The sequence below is a fragment of the Diadema antillarum genome, unplaced genomic scaffold, assembly GCF_040938485.1.
Source record: "Diadema antillarum isolate AM-2024a unplaced genomic scaffold, OU_Dant_1.0 seq00000082_RagTag, whole genome shotgun sequence".
NCBI classification, from domain to species: Eukaryota; Metazoa; Echinodermata; class Echinoidea; order Diadematoida; family Diadematidae; genus Diadema; species Diadema antillarum.
In genome coordinates, this window is record NW_027271175.1 from 1,938,195 (window position 1) to 1,958,515 (window position 20,321).

At 39.3% G+C, this 20,321-nt stretch overlaps 1 protein-coding gene across 1 annotated transcript; it reads left to right on the forward strand.

Moving 5' to 3' along the window:
• Positions 1-295: 295 nt before the first annotated feature.
• On the forward strand, positions 296-20,074 carry LOC139726302 (nucleoside hydrolase-like). The gene is made up of 7 exons (XM_071637370.1): positions 296-446; positions 6,960-7,188; positions 11,198-11,522; positions 12,863-12,999; positions 14,164-14,256; positions 15,201-15,445; positions 20,029-20,074. The coding sequence occupies exons 2-7, from the start codon at positions 6,994-6,996 to the stop codon at positions 20,072-20,074; spliced, it is 1,041 nt and encodes a 346-aa protein (XP_071493471.1). The 5' UTR covers positions 296-446; positions 6,960-6,993.
• Positions 20,075-20,321: the final 247 nt, after the last annotated feature.

The following is a 20,321-nucleotide window of genomic DNA, read 5'->3' on the forward strand; positions in this document are numbered from 1 at the left end:
ATACAAGCATGATGGCACTGTTATTCACATAAATACCTTGATAGTGATTGCATAAACCTCACAAGTTTTTATAGGTGTGTCATTCATCTATTCGAACGTCAATTCACATCATTCCCATCTAGGAAGTTCTGACCTTATACGATTGAGAGCCACCACAAAGATATAAGAGATAACCCTATAATCAGTAAACTGTTAAAAGCGTAGACCTGCATGTGGTGCGCTATTCCGTGCGCGTTGCATGCGCTACAACTGGGGTAGTCCATGTGCTACTCAGCATTCGGTAGTCGATCTTCAATAAACACAGGGTAACGAAAACACCGATTTCTTCTTTTAACGTCACTAACAGTGGTGCTTTCATTCACTTTGGACTTTTTCAAGCACCATCCTCGCCACGGTTATAAGCATACTTAACAGTCTGTGCGTCAACCAGTCAAACGATTTCGCAGGTAAGGGAAAAATATTTAGTTTGTATAATGCATTATAGACTATCATTGTTGTTTGCATTCATTCGTCTCGAAAAACGATGGCGTATAGCGTAAGGCAAGAAGTTTGCACCGCCTTTATAGACTATTATAGATCCCAGATTACAGAAGACAAGCGACACGCACTATTCCAAGAGCTATGTTGTCATGCAGTATAGAACATCTATTTTTATCAGCCTGCACTTAACAATGTATCTCCGTCTCTCTTATGAACGATAATACCGCTTATTGAAGTGTGCATGATATTGTATGCATGTTGTCTCTAGACCCACCGAACCCCTTTTATACCACCACTATTAGGATTTTTGTGACTCAGGCTGCTAAATGCTGCACCCTCCGTTGCCATCTATCAGTCTATGCGTGCTAAAAGTTGAAAAGCAGGCAAGCATTCGAGTAATCGTTATGCTTTCGGCACAAGATAAACTATAGTTTCAACATGTTTTGAAATAGAAATGTGGAAATCTGCATTCTGACATTTCTTGGTACTTTTAATTCATTAACTGGTCCGTCACTGTGACTTTCAGTGTGAATTTAAATTAAGATATTAACTTAAGTTTTATGTGATCTAAATAATACCTATGTCTAGGCCTTATAATAAAGAGTTTAAATGCAATAACAGATAAACCCATCTTTATAGCAACTTGAAAATAACTAAAACCTAATATATGTAACAATCTCAATATTATCTTCAAGAACATTTCTTGTAATGAAACGGGAGAAGTATCATTGAAAAGTTTCAGTTTTCCCTGTTTAATGATGACCTTAAATAAAAACTTCGAAAATGCTGTTCATCTATTTTTGCATTCAAGCTCTTCATAATTATTATATATAATATGAACGTTAAAATATATCAAATGAATAGTAACGTTTGGACCGTAACATTCATATCTTTTTATTAATGTAAATCTCCTCTGTACTTCATAATCACTGTTGCAATATGTTTTATTCACCCGCACAGCATTACAGTTATTCTGTATGATTATTTCGTTGAATGAAGTAGGCCTAAATAAATAAATAAATAGATGATGTATTATTCAGGGGCTGCGAACGTTTGTAATTTGTGTGTTTGTGTGTGTGTGTGTGGGGGGGGGGGGGGCTTACCGGTGGGGGCTTACCGGTGGGGGGGGGGGGGTCAAGAGTCAACTGTGGAGAAAAACACCCCCTCGCACCCCCCCCCCGAAAAAAAACAACTAAACAAAACATGCAAACACACACACACAAACAAACAAACAACAAATGGGCAACTTCTAACAAGTGCTACAACACCACAAAATTTGATCCGGATTATCATCCTAGACCATGAGATCTTTAGAAATGTTAGATTCATAGTGTTCATGAACGAAAACAAAAAAGTGCTTTCATAGTTGCACCACATGAAATTACGGAAATATGTTGGCTTTGCTTAGGTCCGGACTATCCAAGCACCCACACTTTAGTTAGACGTTCTTAATGTCTTAACCCTTGTTGTGCTTGTGTGCCAAATGGCACAAAAAAACCCATTACATTGTTCACACTGTCTAAAGTCCATGGCTCTGATAGGGTTAAACAGTCAGAAACGATGTATCTGGGCAAAACACGGGACCATGCCACTCCTCCAGGGCTATATTATGCTGTCGTGGCTGAGCGGTAAAGCTACTATCATACAGACCAAGCGGAAAAGACTGCAGGCATCCAAAATGCATGTGTGAGATTCGAGTCCCAGCTCGACTTAAGTGCCCCCTGTAAAGGCACTTTATCCTCATATCATCACTGCCATTTAATTCTTTCGGAGGAGACATAGGTCGAGTCGTCTGTCTCGTGTTGAGGGGTAGGGTCGTGGGAGGGTCGTGGGAGGGGTCTAGGGCAATTACCCCCGGGCAATTACTAGTGCCCCAGACCCTTTCCCTGACCCTAACCCTGATCCTAAATCCTGAACCTAAACCCAACCCTTACCCAAATTCTACCCCTAAACCTATGTTTTACTCTAACCTTGTCATTAACCAGTATTTAGCCGGGGGTAATTGCCCGGGGGGGGGGGGGGGGGGGGAGGAGGGGGGGGGGGGGGGGTAATTGCCCTGATACGGTGTGGGAGAACTATACCCTATGCACATAGTTGACATAGAAGAACCCACTTCACCTCTCCCGTAAAGAGCAGCCCCGGTGAAGTGGTCGAATACACACTCACGAGAGGGCTGATATTTGCAATAATAAGGCAAACAACAAAGGGCAAATTTCCTTGAAGATTAGAAGAAGAAGAAGGAACATTGTATTGAGACCATAATACAATGATCTTCGTCTGTATTCCAAACAGAGGCTGTATGCTGTGCAACTCGTTTGTCGTGAAATGAAAATGGGGCAGCAAAGTCAAGCCACAATATCACGTTTCTTTCTGTAATCACAATATCAAAGCGACAATCCATAAGAGCTCATCTCTTGCTCAGCTGAGTAACATTTACTATCACTTCAGCAGTCCTGTTTCAAATGACGAGTGAAATTTTGCAATAAGCGCGGAGGAATGTTGCCTTTAATCTTCTTCATCAAGGTAACGCCATAACATGGTATGAAAACTGACATTGTGAGATTGAAACGAAAGTATTTGAAACATCCAAACCTCTCTGGAAAACTTGTGGGTTTTTTTTTTTGACAGATATTCTTTATAATCTCAATCACTCTGTTGTTCAGTTATTTATAAATTCGTTACTGTATCTAACCTTGAGGTTCAACAACGTGGTTTCGCCTCTGAAGTAACACACATTCAATGTTGTCATGATTATAATATTATATATTACCTATCATATCATAAATTATATCATATATCATATCATATCATATCACAGTTCTTTACATTACATCACAAAAGTAGATATGACTTTTCAGCTTCAGTTTAGTTTATTTGCATAAATATTTATCAGAAATTAACAATACTTTGTTGCAACACAAAATACATATCATGCATTAAACACATCTCACAAAAGTAAAGTTTTTCAGTTTCTATACGCGCCAACAACACTAATTTATTTGAACCTTGCTCATTTCCTGTCTGTTCCCCCTGTGCTGATAAACGTACAATTCAGTTTCCTGTCCACATAATTCATTTGCCAACGATTCTAGTCTTCCTCCCCCATCGGGGTCTTCAAACTATTTTTGATACGTATCGATGAACTTCACCATGTCATAGTGGCAAAAATTCCTATAAGATAAATGTTCCTTTAATCTGAAAACGGTATTCCTCTATATCTATTTTGATAACTCAATTCAATTCAGTTCAATTCAATTCAATTCAATTCAATTCAATTCAATTCAATTCAATTCAATTCAGTTCAATTTATTTCACATCTCTTAAAAATGCACAAACTCGGTCTTGAAATACCCCCCCCCCAAAAAAAGCAACAACAAAAAAGCAACAACAACAACAAGAGGGAGGAAAGGAATCTGCACAAGATTTTGTTTTTCGAATGTTTTTGATTTGCTTTTTGAATAACGTGAAAAAGAACATTTGGTCATTCTTCCAACCTCCTCCTTTTCCTTTTTTTTTTGCCCCGTTTTCTCGAGGAACTGTAAGAACACTTTTTTCTTTTCCTCTTTCGTTATCTCTCCATCTCCCCCTCCCTTTCTCCCTCCTTCCCCCTCTCCCTCTCTAAGAGTCTCCTTCTATTCCCTCTCTCTCTCTCTCTCTCTCTCTCTCTCTCTCTCTATATATATATATATATATATATATATACACATAATTAAGAGTTTGCTTCCAAAAGCCGCTATATCCATTGAAATGTGATGGATTTAGCGCCTTTTGGAAGCAAGCTCTTCATACATAATTATGATATGCGTGTATATACCTCCTTTCTCTTCTCTCTCTTTCTCTTTCCATGTCTTATGAACGACAAGACATATAAGGAGGGTGAGTCGATGATGTGCTAAGAAACCCCCTCACAATGTCATGCTCCGTTCATCGTCAAAATGTAAATGCATTGTGTGTGTGTGTGTGTTTGTGTGTGTATAAGTGTATACCTGTCAGCCTGTTGGCGGGCTGATTATATAACTATATTTACTATATTGTGATGTGTAGGCAAGAGCAGTTAACCAAATTAGGTGCATGTGTATGTGTGTGTGTATGGGTGTGTTTGTGTGTGTTTGTGTGTTGCATGTGTACAGATAGGGGTGGGGGAGGAAACAGGAAGGGAGGGAACTGGTGGGGGTGGTCATAGGGACTCAGTAAGGGATATGAGTTAGTAGGTGGGCGGGTATTGGTTGATAAATAATATGGTTCCATTATTTATTACTGTATAATTTTGCTGCATAATTCATTTGGATGATTATTAAGATTAATGCTAGAAGAATTGAATTATCACTGTTAAATTTAAGCAATTTTTTTGAGAGCATAGGGGAAGTGACTGTATGTAAATTGATAATTGTTCATGAAAATGTAATTTTTGTTATGTCATTATGTACAGCAATAGCAAATTTGCTATTATGATCACAAATGTATATTTTCGTCATTTCAATTGTAGCAAATGAAAATTGTTATTTTTTTTCTATTACTTTGAATGGAACAGAATAAACATCGTTGAAAAACAAAAAAAGTATAATATATATATATATATATATATATGTTTGTGTGTGTGTGTGTGTGTGCACGTGTGTGTGTTTGTCTTTCATGCTTCTGACGAGCAAGGATGACTTGACTAGAATTAATGTTGACTCTAGACTGTGCTCACGAGTGCGCTCGTCCCTTCCCTGACACGACCATGACAGGATTCTATTTATATAATTATAACCCTTTAAATAATCATATTTCTTTCTTTCTGCGGGGTTGATCATGCATGATATGGGAAGGAATTTTTACACAGTATGCGTACATCAACAGCGTCATATAGTGTTTACCGCAGTATTTGAAAGTATTCATTGTAAAGTACTTTACATTGATAATATGTAGAATACAAAACTCTTTTGATGGTGTATCACTGTGCATAGAGACAGAGAAAATGAAAACAGCAGCCGGCCAGTGACTCTACACTTCCCCAGAAAATAGCGCTCATCGAAGTATTATTTCGTAGAGCGTCAGAGACCTAGATTATACAGTATGAATTAATAAGTCTTAACGAGAGTGTTTCTTTAATTTAAACAGTAGCAGTTTAAAATATAACGATAATCTTCCCCAAAGGGCAGGCACCCTTCCTTCCTGACCATGCTTCTTGTCAAGTTATACGCCTTGAGACGGAAACCTCAAACAAGTACAGGAAAATGATAGTGACCATGAGGCTTCTCTCTCTATACACACTTAAACACAAACACATAATACACACGGCAAAGCAAAGTAGCACCAAACAGCTAGAACAATACCGGTCAAACCAATTAACCCTGTCTGTGTTAATGAATCAAATGTGCACAAAATTTACACACACACTTATGGACATGGAAGTTCCCGTGGCACGCAGAGGGTTTAAGGAGCTCCGTGGTCGAACTGACCTACATTAAGTCAATGGAGGTTAGTTGGACGAGGGTCATCTCAAAGTAGGTCGTATGATCCCTTCTGTTGTAGATGTGTATACCTTCCCGAACCTTATTTCTTGTGACGAAGACTACTAAAAAACGACGACATTGGTTTATATGAGGCCTAATGAGTGATAAAAGGTAGTACAAGTTGTAGCATACAAAGCGAAAGAGAGAGAGAGAGAGAGGGGGGGGGGGCAGATAGGATGAAGGGGTCATGATGTGATGTAGGACTAACACATCAACGCACAAGTGCGATGTACTTCACTGCCCTGACGGCATTTATGGCATTGATATAGAGACGTCTAGGGAAGAAAGAGAAATGACCCCGCCTGACCCCTCCCCCTTTTCCTCAATGACAACAAAAGAACACACATACAAACAGATAAAACGCGCAGTGAGGCGAGATCGAGGGAGAGATGTGGATGGTTGATGTCACTCTAGCAACGAGAATTGCAGGCGATCTCTTTGCTTTGAATACCGGCTCCATGACATTTGTTCCTGCGACAATATTGCCCCCATGAAACATCTGCAGGCTATAGAGTACAGGCCTTGTACAGCCAGACATAGATTCTACCCACAGTCATAACCCTAACCCTAATCCTAATCCTCACATCGAACTAAACCTAAAACCCTATCACAACCCTAACCCTAACAATAAGTCCTTGGAGAAAATAAGACCAGAGCAATTGTCGAAGGAGCAAACGTCGTGTAACTCTAAATACCAAGTGTAGAGGAAAGGCGTCCTTTTGTAACCCCCATCTTTGCTGTAGACCTACCGCTCTACACTATCCAACCCTTTCTGTTAGCATACGCACGGATGCGCGTACTCATACGGTGTAATACACATTTTGGGAAGTGATGGGGCATTAGTGGGGGTGGGGGGGGGGGGGAGGGGAGGAGAGGGGGACGTAAGCACCTCATCAGTCCTCTTTTATACCAGTAGATCTCATGTCTCACGTCACTGGTGTGTGTTTGTGTTTGTGTCTGTGTCTGTTAATGGCGCTGCAGGTTGGAAGGTCAACCCTGCTGGTAGTGGACAACCATGGCCCCATCTCGGGACAAGAGACTGGTCATCATCGACACCGACGGTGGCACCGACGACTGTAACGGCATCCTGATCGCTGCGGCCGATCCCGGCACCGAGATCCTGGCCATCACGTGCGTCGTCGGGAACGTCGAGATCGACCAAGTCTGTCGTAACGTGGAGCGAACAGTCCGTCTGTCCGACAAACTTTGTGTAAGCTGTTTTCCTTTGTAATGCTGACTTCCTTATTGGTAGGGATGATATAGTATATTGGTTGAGTCGAGGATTCAGCTGTTAATTCTTTGCGAGATAGTTACAAACCACTGCATGGTATGTTAAAGAGCGCAAAATTCTAAGAGGAATTAATTTAAAGTTTATTTGATGAAAGTCGGTTTTAAAATGACTGAGATATCAAAAAATAAAGTATAACCATGATAACGAAGCGATCCTAATAAAAGATGGGCCCCACCTTTTTTAGGCTTGTTTTATTCTAGATATGTCAGCCATTTCAGAACCAATTTTTGTCAAATAAACTTTAAATTCTTCGTAGAACAGGTAGAATATAATGCTCTTTCATATTCCATGAGAGGTTTTTAATTATCTCAATTAACCATCATCGAAAAACATTAGAAACCTGGAGCCCCAGCTCAGCCGAAGCTGTACCACCCCTTTAACGTCGACATTTTGATTAGTATTAATTTTGCTGTTGGTGTTAATGTTAATTTATGTGCTTGTGTATGTGTTTTTGGTGTTGCTGTCGACAGGCGCGCCGGAAGCAGTTTTGGATTGGGGGGGCAAACACTGGAGGGGGCTCAAGATTAGACCATGCATATGTTACACAATACACACATACACACATACACACACACGCACACACATCTATTATATATATATATATATATATATATGCATATATATATATGTATATATATATATGTATATATATGTGTATATATATATATATATATGTATATATGTATATATATATATATATATATATATATATATATATATGTAAAGTGGCGTACGGTGGGTCGAAACATGGGGGGAACCATCAAGTAATTTTGACGGTCTGTATGCTTGTGCGTGTGTGCGTGAGCAATAATGGGACTACAATACATTACGGAATGTGATACATTCAACAACGCAGTCATTGAGGAACATTGTAAGTTTTCCTTACATGGATTATGGAATGACGGTGTGAAACGATCGACAAATTATATACTGTCAGCAACATAAGGTGAATGGCATAACAATAAAATGCGAGCGAGCGAAGCGAGCGAGCTTGAAAATTTTGATATTCTACAGTTCCAAAACTGGAGTTTTAATAGTAGCTATATATTTCGCTTTGGAAATAAATGGGGGCGCATCGGGCGCAACTGCTGGCAATTATTTGCAGCAACATTAGGAGAATGGCATAACGATTCAATACGAGCGAGCGAAGCGAGCAAGCTTGAAAATGTTGACATTCTACAGTCCCAAAACTGGGGTTTGTAGCTATATCTTTCACTTTGGAAATTAATGGGGCGGTGCATCGGGCGCAACTGCTGGCAATTACTGGCAGAAACATTAGGAGAATGGCATAACGATTCAATACGAGCGAGCGAAGCGAGCAAGCTTGAAAATGTTGACATTCTACAGTCCCCAAACTGGGGTTTGTAGCTATATCTTTCACTTTGGAAATTACTGGGGCGATGCATCGGGCGCAACTGCTGGCAATTACTGGCAGCAACATTAGGAGAATGGCATAACGATTCAATGCGAGCGAGCAAAGCGAGCGAGCTTGAGAATTTTGACATTTTACAGTCCAAAAACTCCCGTTTGTAGCTATATCTTTCGCTTTGGAAATTAAGGGGGGGGGGCATCGGGCGCAACTGCTGGCAATTACTGGCAGCAACGTTAGGAAAGTGGCATAACGATTCAATACGAGCGAGCGAAGCGAGCGAGCTTGAAAATATTGACATTTTACAGTCCCAAAACTCCCGTTTGTAGCTATATTTATCTTTCGCTTTGGAAATTAAGGGGTGGGGGCATCGGGCGCAACTACTGGCAATTACTGTCAGCAACATTAGGAGAATGGCATAACGATTCGATGCGAGCGAGCGAAGCGAGCGAGCTTGAAAATTTTGACATTCTAGAGTCCAACAACTGCTGTCGTAGCTATGTTTTTCGCTTTAGAAATTAAGGGGGAGGCGCACCGGGCTCAACATTACTGCTGGATGTGAGCGAGCGAAGCGAGCGAGCTTGAAAATTTTGACATTTTACAGTCCAAAAGCTGCCGTTTGTAGCCATATTTTTTCCCTTTTATTCATATATATACATATTTATTTTATTTTCTTTGTTTATTCATTTATTTTTAATATTATTATTATTATTATTTATTTTTTTATTTATTTTTTTTTTGGGGGGGGGGCTTTTTGGGGGGGCAAAAATGCGTTTTGCCCCCCCCATTTTTTGGATTGGGGGGCGGCCGCCCCCCCTGCCCCCCCACTTCCGGCGCCTATGGCTGTCGATGCTAATGCTGATGCTGATGCTGATTTTGTGTTGACGCTGAAGCTTATACAGATGTTAATGCTGATGTTCGTGTTGGTGTGGATGTCAATGTTTATATTAATGTTTATTGCAATAATGAAAGTATAGGATACAATCAATTTGAGATGCACTACACAAATACACTACGTGACCCTAAAATAGACTCCAGTACAATCTCTCGTCGGAGATATCTGATGTTTATATCATCACCAGTGCTGAATTATTTACTAATATTGATTTTGCATTCTACGTCTACCCAGTGATATACAAATAGTTACTCCAAAACATATAAAAGATACAAACTTTTCATATACGTTATAGATAAATAAATAAATGAATGAATGAATGAATAAATAAATGAATATATAAATAATTGAATAAATAAACAAATGAATAAATGAATAGATAGATAGATAGATAGATAGATAGATAAATAAATAAATTAATTAATCAATTTATTTATTTATTAATTTATTAATCAATTAATCAATTAATTAATTAATTAATTAATTAATAACCAGGGCATAGATTCATTGAATACTGTTCATTCCTATACAGCGAAAGTGATTTATCAGTACAACACGGAAGGCCGGAAGGAAAACGATAAAGGAAGCTTGCACTTTATATGAGTTCATTCATTCCGTCGGTAAGAGGGGGAACGGGAAGAAATACATTAGCATAGGTTGCAGTGCACCCCATTTATACAGTACGAGAGAAATTTCGTAGTGATTAACTTCCGAGGGAGAGAAAAAAACCCCAAAGTAAATATTGGCGACAACGACAACGAAAGCGATGTATTTTTACAACATTTATTATAGCCAGTCATGCAAGGACGGTGCATGTTCATAACACTGATTTCGTTGTATTTTTCTTTTGCCACACACACACACACACACACACACACACACACACACACACACACACATATTTTTTCTCTCTCTCTAGTCAGAAATGAACAGGTATAGTGCCTATAAAAGAATTGGGAAAGCGATAGTAGTCACAGTATAGTACCACCAGTAGTAATAGAAGTAGTGGTATTAGTAGCAGCAGCAGGAGTGGCTGTGGTGTTAGTAGTAGTACAGTAGTAGTAGTAGTAGTATATAGTAGTAGTAGTCGTCGTCGTCGTATCAGTGGTATAGTGGTAGTATAATTGTAGTAGTAGTAGTAGTAGTAGTAGTAGTAGTAGTATAGTAGTCGTCGTAGTGTATTAGTAGTATAGTGGTAGTATAATAGTAGTAGTAGTAGTAATAGTAGTAGTTAGTAGTAGTAGTAGTAGTAGTAGTAGTAGTAGTAGAAGTAGTAGAAGTATAGTTACAATAGCACTAGCAACAGTTCAGCAGTAGTAGTACTACTACTACGATACTAAACAATCCCATCACTGCACTCAACGTGCAGCTACAGTATTCCGCTGCTGTATTCTTGTCGGAAGAAGAGGTGGTGATAATGTTGATGCTATTACTGATACGTGGATGACAACATCCTGTGTCAATATCATTAATTGTGTCTCCTATATAGTGTTGTGGTTCTCGATCACTATTGGCGCTGTCACCATCAAAAACTTATCACATAATCAGTAACATGACTTGATTGCCATAACTTTCGTACTGCTCGTGAACTTAATGCGATGTTGTCATGCACCTATGTTTATGACGATATAAAAAATGGATATAATTATTATCTATAATCACAGAAAGCTAAGTGTCCAATCTACAAGGGAGCAGCCGAAAATTTAGCGGGGTTTCCAATACCACGCTTCAACGTGCATGGCTCGGATGGCCTCGGGGGACAAGGGTCCATGGAGTCTACCGACAGCCCGGACACAGGCTCACAACACCAGGGTCTGGTCCAGAGCGGACCTGCGTGCATGGCCCTGGTCCGCATCGTAAACGAGCACCCGGGCCAGATCAGTGTTGTTGCCATCGGCCCTCTAACCAACCTCGCCTTGGCACTCCGGATCGACCCTACCTTCTCGTCCAAGATCAAAGACTTGGTCATCATGGGCGGTGATTCAGAAGGTACGCAAGGATGCAGTATTTTTCACGTTTGATCACACAAAAACACAAGAGAAATTGATAAATGATCTTATCATGATAAAACTGATCGAAGAATTTCCTATGACGAGCGATTATCTTCGCGAGGAAATCGATGTCGACAACCCAATTCCCCATACTCTTCCTCGTCACCTTCAACATCAGCTATTGAAGTGGAATAAAGAAACATCCTCTGGCACTGCTGTGCATCTCCTGTTAACTTTGCTTCCTTGAAGGAGGTATAATAATGATGATGATGATGATGATGATCATAATAATAATAATAATAATAATGATAATATTGAAAATAATAATGATAATGATAATGTCTTATTTATCCAGGTTAGCCTCTTCAGTGTTGTTACTGCTCTACCAGAGGGCCCTTCCATTATAATTACCCTAGTGTTCCCAGGTACCCATTTATACACCTGGGTTGAGAGGGACATGGCGGGTAAAAACATCTTGTCCAAGGACGTAAGCACTGGGTGGGATTGGAACCCGGGTCCTCCGATCGGAGGACCTTTTTCCCCATTTCCCCCCCCCCCCCCCCCCATTTTTCGCACTTGAAGCAAGGTTATACATGTACTTCACTTCGACCACTTCTGTTTCTTTTTTACTACAATGTATAATCACTATAAGGTCCTCAATTATTGTACAGTCTTTTAATTTCATAATATTCTGTTTACCATATTCTCTGTTATCAAAGGAAGTGAAACATATATGTTTTGTCGAAATAGGAAATAAGCTTTGAATTGAAAATTGAATTGAATTGTGAGTTGGGAGTCAGGAGTCGGGAGTCGTATCCACTATGCCACAGCATCCCCACCATAAAGATGTATCATTACGATGCACAGCAAATTCTCTCTTTCCATGCAGCTATTCGGTTTACAGAGGAGCCATGAGCATCTCAATCAATTATAAATGTTTTCGAGAGTGACCAAAAATGAACCGTATTCAAGCCAATGGTGACTGTCGTTGCAAACAATCTCAGTGACATTTATTTGTGACATCGAGCTCCTGAGGGGGTATCATCGTAGATGGACGAGAATATGTTACTTGTGATAAAGATCAGACATACCAAAGATTGGCAGGACAAAAAAGGGCCTATGAAGCTGAAATTTACAAACTTTTTTGTTGAAAGAAAAAGCTAATGGCTGGTCATGACGTATACTTCAAAGGTATAAAAGTGATTCGTCTGTTGCAAGTTCTACAGGCAGTTAGATCATTGACGCTCTTGTCCTTATGTTAAATCAGTTTTGTTCTTTTTCCTTGAGTTTCCATTTTGCTCATGCATGCTTCCTCATTGCTTTCTGTTTTGTCCGCAGGCCGTGGAAACATTACCCCGTGTGCCGAGTTTAACTTTTGCGCTGACCCGGAAGCTGCCCGTGTCGTCCTGCGAGAATTCGTGTGTCCGAAGACCCTTGTTTCGTGGGAGTTAACCATTAAGTACGCCTTGGAGATGGTAAGTTTCTGTGAACCCTCTATCTCAGGGAAAGCACATTAAGCTGATGATAGGCAGTTTGCATGACACACAGGCTGACAGTTGTAGTTAAGAGACTCTAACATACAGTGCGCAAATTGAAAATACTTTTCCAGCCGTCTTTCCCACTTCTACATAGCTTCAATAGCTTTAACTCTTTCGCCTAGGAACTACCAAAGACTTATACACGAACCTTCTACAGTCATGCGGGCAGTGAGTTAACTCTAGCTGTGCTTTAGAGAACTGGTTGTGCGATGGGGTCATCCCACGAGGTCGACACCCATGAGTCATACAGCCCACGAGTTCGACATTTTAAAAAAGGTCCATGAGTCATACAGCCATGAGTTCGACACTAGGCAAATAAGGCTCACGAGTTCGACACTAGGTAAAAACAGCCTGCGAATTCGACATCGTTTCGTGGGCCTTTTTTGCTAAGCGTCAAAACCCATGGGCTGTATGACTCATGGTTCGTATGAACTCTCAGGAAAATTACAATACCTCGACAGTAAACCAAGGCTGCAAACTTTATAATAATATATACCTCTTCGTTCTTTGCCGTCCCACGTGTTACGGAACGGGTTTCCCCTTGAAATGTAAATCTCTCGTTAATGCTATGAAATTGAAATATGACAGCCATCTCACAATTCAGAAGTGTTTATAGGCGTCTAGATTTATGTCTGAAAGAATAATATTAAACGAGGACAATGCTCTTCAAGCTGAAACTATTTTGACAAGGTTAGTCATGCTGTAGACAGCAGAGGAGCGAATTTGATATTTCTCTGCCTGTTCTGTCCCGAGTAAGGGAACTGTTTGTTTGCTTTCGGTGAAAAACAAAGTGCTTCTGTCCATTCTTTTTTACTGTTATGACACCCTCGACATAATCATAAATAATATATCATAAAACTTGCTTCACAGAATACAGCGTCATAGATCCTTGTCTATTACAACATAGCTGTGACACGTTGTCACAGTTAATGAGTGTCGTTTTTGTTGCATCATTTCTTATGTTTTCTCTCACTAATCACGTCGTGGTAACATTAATGGGAAAATGTTTCTTCATCTTAATCACAAGCTCACTGAAAATGATATCTTCGACAGAATGTGATATTCGTTATCGTGCATTGCACATGTCACCCCACTATACAGGACTGGATGTACGATAACTTGTTTGTGACTGACACCAAAGTTGGACAATTCCTTCGAGACACACATGAATTCATCATCGCCGTATGTAAAGAGGTACCATAAATTCACCACGTAAACTTAACGTTATTATTCACGAAACAAAAAATCAACAAAAACTGTTTTCCATCGACAACTAACGGGAGCCTGAAGATGCGCTCTTTACAAAGACTATAATTCGTGGATTCTAATATCTCGCAGTTAGCTGATTAGACACGTATAAATACAATCAACATCAACGTTGAATCAGGCGTAAGTTTTGTTTGTTTATCTGTTTCATTTCCATCTTAAGAAGATGGCTGGATATCCCATATTCAGCTACACTAAGCTGGTCTTCCATGGGGTCCTGTTGAATGTGAGGCGGGACGACTTTACCGGGTTAAACACCCTGCTCTTTTCCATGTATGAAGCGGGATCTTTTACGTGCATGAGTTGTGACTCTCTCACACACGGGACGTCCGTTTTATGTCCTATCCGAGAGGCAGAGTATTTTGCCTCTTTGATACTATATAGGGGACGATATGATTCACACAACATAATTGCTCTGTGGGAATCGGTAATCAAACTCGGATCCTTTGTTTGGCAGATGCGCTGCCGACTGAGCTAAATATAGCGGTGAATCTGATGCATAATACAACTCATTGACATTTTCCCAAGGGGACTCACCTGGTTTAAGTGATTCACCTGATCCGAATGGCTCCTAGATCCATTGCGATATTATAAAATCCATCTGCAATCAATCGAATAGTGGGAAACCAACATAGGGAAATCTCTAGGCAAACGTTCCTGTTGCCATAATTATTATTTACATATAAGATGATCCTTTGAATAGGAGTAAGCTGTTCCTATATACCAGCGGTAATATTGTTGGATACCGCAAAGGCCACATTTTAAACGAGACGTACACGGACCGATTTAGTCAGAAAACAGAGAGTCCCCTTCGTTTCTTCTCTTTCCGATTTACCGGTACCTCTTTTGTCTGTTTGTTTGCTTGCTTTCAGCAACCTGATAAAACAACAGGTGGACTGCAAGACAAGTTTCCTCCATGCGACCAAATGGCAGTAGTAATCTGCGCCAATCCTTGTCTCGTCACCAAAGAGGAGGCGTGTCCTTGTACAGTGGAGATAGGGGGCGTGTACAGCAGGGGTCACCTCGTCATCGACAGGGGAGGGATGGACCCCACCCTTGCTTCGGCCACGCCCACCAGGATTGTCACCGAAATTGACTTCGAGGAATTCAAGAAGATGTGCATAAACTGTGTACGATAATGATGGTCGCTTGACCTGGTTTTGATCACTCGATCCTAGCGTCTTTCAATGCTTTTCCGAGTTTCATCTTATATATAAAAGCATAATTATGGCTATAAAATTGGGAAAATCAACCAATCATTGACAGTCAGTGTCAATCAAAATTACCGTATAAACCTTGAAGAGTTCAAGAAGATACGTGTGCATGTGCCGATGTAAGCATGGAGAGCCACCTCCGACATCAAGAAAATCAGAATTACGCATGGAAAAGAGGCATTAGATTTTAGAAATATGCAGTATGCGAACATGGGCTCAATAGGGGATACGATCGAGCATACACTATAGCACAAGTGCAGTTGCGTACTTTAGTGTTTATAATTATTGTGCACAAAGTATGGAAGGGCTCAGTATTCACCAATTGCTGGCCAGTACACAGTAGAAAGGTTATATATACAGGGATGCCAAGTTCAAACAAAAAATGTATGAGTGAGATTTTCATGACTCGGCATCTCAGCGAGCGAATGTGCGCAAAAGCGAGGGTGTGGGAGGGGTCCCCCCCCCCATGGCCTCCCACGGTAGGGAGCTTTTTCAATTTTTAGCTCTTAATGGCGCGATCAGGTGCATACTAAAGTGACTAGATATATTTTTTACTTATTTTGAAAGACAAAAGGAAAAGATACCTTCAATTGTAACTATCACTTTAATCCTTTGAGCTATATGCTCCTTATTATGGGCCCAAATTGCAGACTTTGCCCGATGCGTGAGAAAAATGGGCGCCATGCGTGAGATCGTGAGACGACCCCTAAATGCTTGAGTCTCACTCAGAATGCGTGAGACTTGGTAGCTCTGTATATAGAAAGACTTATTTATTCATATCATATCTCGTAGCCTATAAGGGGCTAAATTGCGTATAACATTACAAACAATATACAGACAAATTCAAACATTCATACAGTAACAAAATAAAGCGTTTACACGTTGTGTGGTGATCTTGACAGCAGATGGAAGTACGTGCATGTGGATGACATGTCGAAGTACTGGGATGGCATGTAGTAGTAAATAATGTATATTAAGCTGTAGAACATCAATTACACGTGTGAGAATTCACAGTATATGAGTACGTGACCGTGCACTGTAGTATTGAGAACAATGGCTATCGTGTGTGCCTTTCCAACATATCACACGTCATTAATGTGTGTATGTGATTGTTATACGTATATCATTTTTATGTGACTATACATACATGTATATGCATATCCATATACACGGGTGTGTTTAAATGTCATAACATTTGTGTCAATTTCCGCTACTCCTCAAAGCGGATTTTCATATAAGCGCTATTAGAATTGTAAATCACACTGGATACTTATCCCACACGAACATGACGAATGAACTTTTTGTGAATGACAAAATTTTGAAAATTCCAGAGTTATTTTATTACAACGTTGGACTGTTTATGTTTAGATTCTCAACTGGCCAATTACCAGATGTATTTCCCCAATTGTTTACAAGAAATTATACAGTTCATGATTATCCAACCCGTCAACGTTATGCATATCACCTTCCACGTACCCGAACAATTTTCGCGAAAAAAACAACACAATATGTTCATTGGGCCTAAGTATTGGAATGAACTCCCTGCGGAACTTATAAGTAATTGTACCACTGTAACCTCATTCAAACGAAAATTGAAGCAATATCTTCTGAGCAGCCACGGCATGCAAAGTGTGTACTACTTGTTACTCTTTACTAGTATTTTACCCCTTGTCTATCCCTTGTTAGTAGTCCGGCGGGATCCTAACCATGAACATTATTTCTGATCAGTCTGCCTGTTGCGCTCTTCAAGCACTTATTGTTCCACTCGATTATCGAAATTCTCGCGCGTGGCAGCTGTCGGTTACCATGGTCACACCAACCTCCTCGGTCACACGGCCTGCATGGTTTTAGGAATGTGACTCCTGAGCTGTATTGCCCTTGTGTGTATTGTTATACACTCACGACAAATTTCATTATTATCCCACCTTCTACTTATGTATTTATGCCATATTGCTCCGCCATTATCTATACCTCCACACACCTTGAATCTCTACAATCTCAGTTCTCCCAATGTCCTTACTTGCAGTAGGTTATAATATTGTATTTAGTAACACTTAGTTTGATCGGATTTTCTTGTTTTGTTTTAATCGGTTCCCCCAGTTATAGTATGGTCTTCAAAAAATATCTGTATTCTAAGCTTCCCCTAATCTGACTTATCACGGGACCTGCGACTGTACAAGCTAATGCTTTTACGCAGGCCCCATCATATTTTTCGCATCATGACCACAGTTCAATTCGCATGTATGCAGACTTTGTGTTTATACCAAGACAAACTTTTGTACATCCCGGTGAAGTTTCGTCTAATCTATGTTTTGTATGATTTTCGTATTTGTATACTTTATTGTGATATGAGAAATATGAAAATAAATTGAAATGAAATGAAACGAAATAAGCATAATGTCAATAGTTATGTGGTTATACGGAATGCTGCTCTGAAATAAATGAAAAAACAAAAGCAATCTGTCCCTTGGGGAGACATTGGGGCAAGAACAATATTGCTGAATGATCCGAGTATATGCATAAAGTTATCATGTAACTCAGTTCATACTGTTGTTGTTGTTGTTTTTTCTCCAGCAGAGCTTGTAAGGCCCGATCCGATTCGCTTGCTTCTTTATGAAAAAACACATTGGACTATGGAATCATTCATGCATTGCAAAGTTTAGCAATCTTTGGGCAAGCTTTCTAATATTGTCATACACAGACACACAATGACACGATAGATAAGTGTGTAAGTAGTCATAGTGTATTATGGCAACAGGCAAAATTACTTCTCAAATTTCCTATAAATTCGCTATTGATGAAAGAACTCAGTGAGCACATGGTGAGAAATGAAAAATATTCAATTTGCTTGTTCACGTGATGTGTTAAGTGTTTAACCAGTCTAATGATGTGCATGGTGTAAATGCAAATTTCTGCACTTAAAATTGGTTACACGCCACGATTGTCTGTGCTATATATAACGTGAGCGCTTTGTGCTGCCTCAGCGTATAATAGCAGAATATTAATATGGATGAGGGTATAATATGCCGGGTGTTGTGTGGTTTCAGTGATCGTGGAAAAAAAGAGGAAATTGTGTGTACCACGAACGGGAGATAAAAAACATTAACATTGTGACAAGAGACATATTAACTCCTCCTCTCCTTCATTTCCTCCAACCCCCCCCCCCCCCCCCCACCAAAAAAAAAAACAAAAAACGCTGCCATTTTGTTTCTTTATCTGTCATTAAGTGCATATCATAGCGATTTCGAATAAGCCTATATAAACAAGAAAGAGTAAAATCAATCCCCCCTTCCCTTATAGAGTGGGACATTGACGAAGTCGGAGATATTCAATAATACGTTCACTGAGGTGAAATTAAAGGCCTGTCCAAGGGCGGAGACAGTTAATGACAATTATAATAGTAATAGGCCTAGTAATAGTAATAGTAATAGTAATAGTAATAGTAATAGTAATAGTAATAGTAATAGGAATAGTAATAATGATAATAACAATAATAATAATAATGATAATAGTAATAGTAATAGTAATGGTAATGGTAATATTAATAGTAATAGCATAGTAATAGTAGTACTATAGTACATAGTAATAGTAATAATAATGATATTAGAAATAGTAATAACATGATAGTAACAGTACGCAGTATACATATAGGCCTAATTGCAAAAATGTTACTAATATTGATAGTGAATATATATATCATGAAAATAGTGACCTGCAAAAGATACGATAACCACTATTCATGTACTTTCAATTTTGGCCGTGCCCATTTTCTCGAATCATCTAAGTATATTATCGTCAGCGAGTACATTAGGACCGGAGAGTAATACATCTTTATCCATAGCTTTAATATAGGACCCATAAAAGACCTGCACTATCGAAGTAATTACTACCATTCGATTCCTTGTTATCCCATTTCATGTACTAATCAAACGTCTGTGCAGATAACTTCATTAGGTGTTCGGTTGGATTCTATTTCAGGCTTATTTGTTTTTTGCGCTCTGTATAGACCCTAAATAAATTAAGATAACAGATCGCTATAGGACTTTGATCTTTCGTATACAGTCCATTCGTCGGAGTTCCACGGAGTTGTGAGCAAAAATAATAATGATTTTAATAATCATTAATCAATAATGATAATTTTCTCGAATTACACTTTGGGACCAATTAAAGGCCTGTACCGTCGGCATGATTATTATTATCCGATCCCTTGTTGTTGTATAACATCTTATGTACTAATCAATGTGTGAGATAACTTCATTAGGTATTTTGTTTCAGGCGTATTTGCCCTGTGCGCTATGAAGCTCCTAGCTAATGAAAGATAGCAGATTGCATGCTATTATAGGACTTCGATCTTTCGTTTAACATAATAGTCAACACTCACCATAGAGTGCCAAGCAGTTGCGCACAAAAAGCAAGGCCTTTTTTTTCCGCCCATAAACCAGGTATCTTACAACAATCAACCGTTTTGCGGGAGTTTTAAACAAAGCGGATTAACAACAGTTGCTGACCTTTCTCAAATGGGCAGTAGGTAGGTATAAACTAATGGATTATAATATGCATTAGTTGCGATCACTCATTGTTTCTTATGTTTCGAGAATAGTGTATAGTAATGTGCAATGATAATTATATCATTGTGTCACCTGCACATTAACTTCCATAAGTTTCCCCAGACGTTAATTCATTTTTTTTAATTCAAAGTATAAATTCGACTTGTATTTGAAGAATCATTGAGTCATAGATAGCAAAGAATAACATTTGTCAGAAGTCATTACAAAGTGA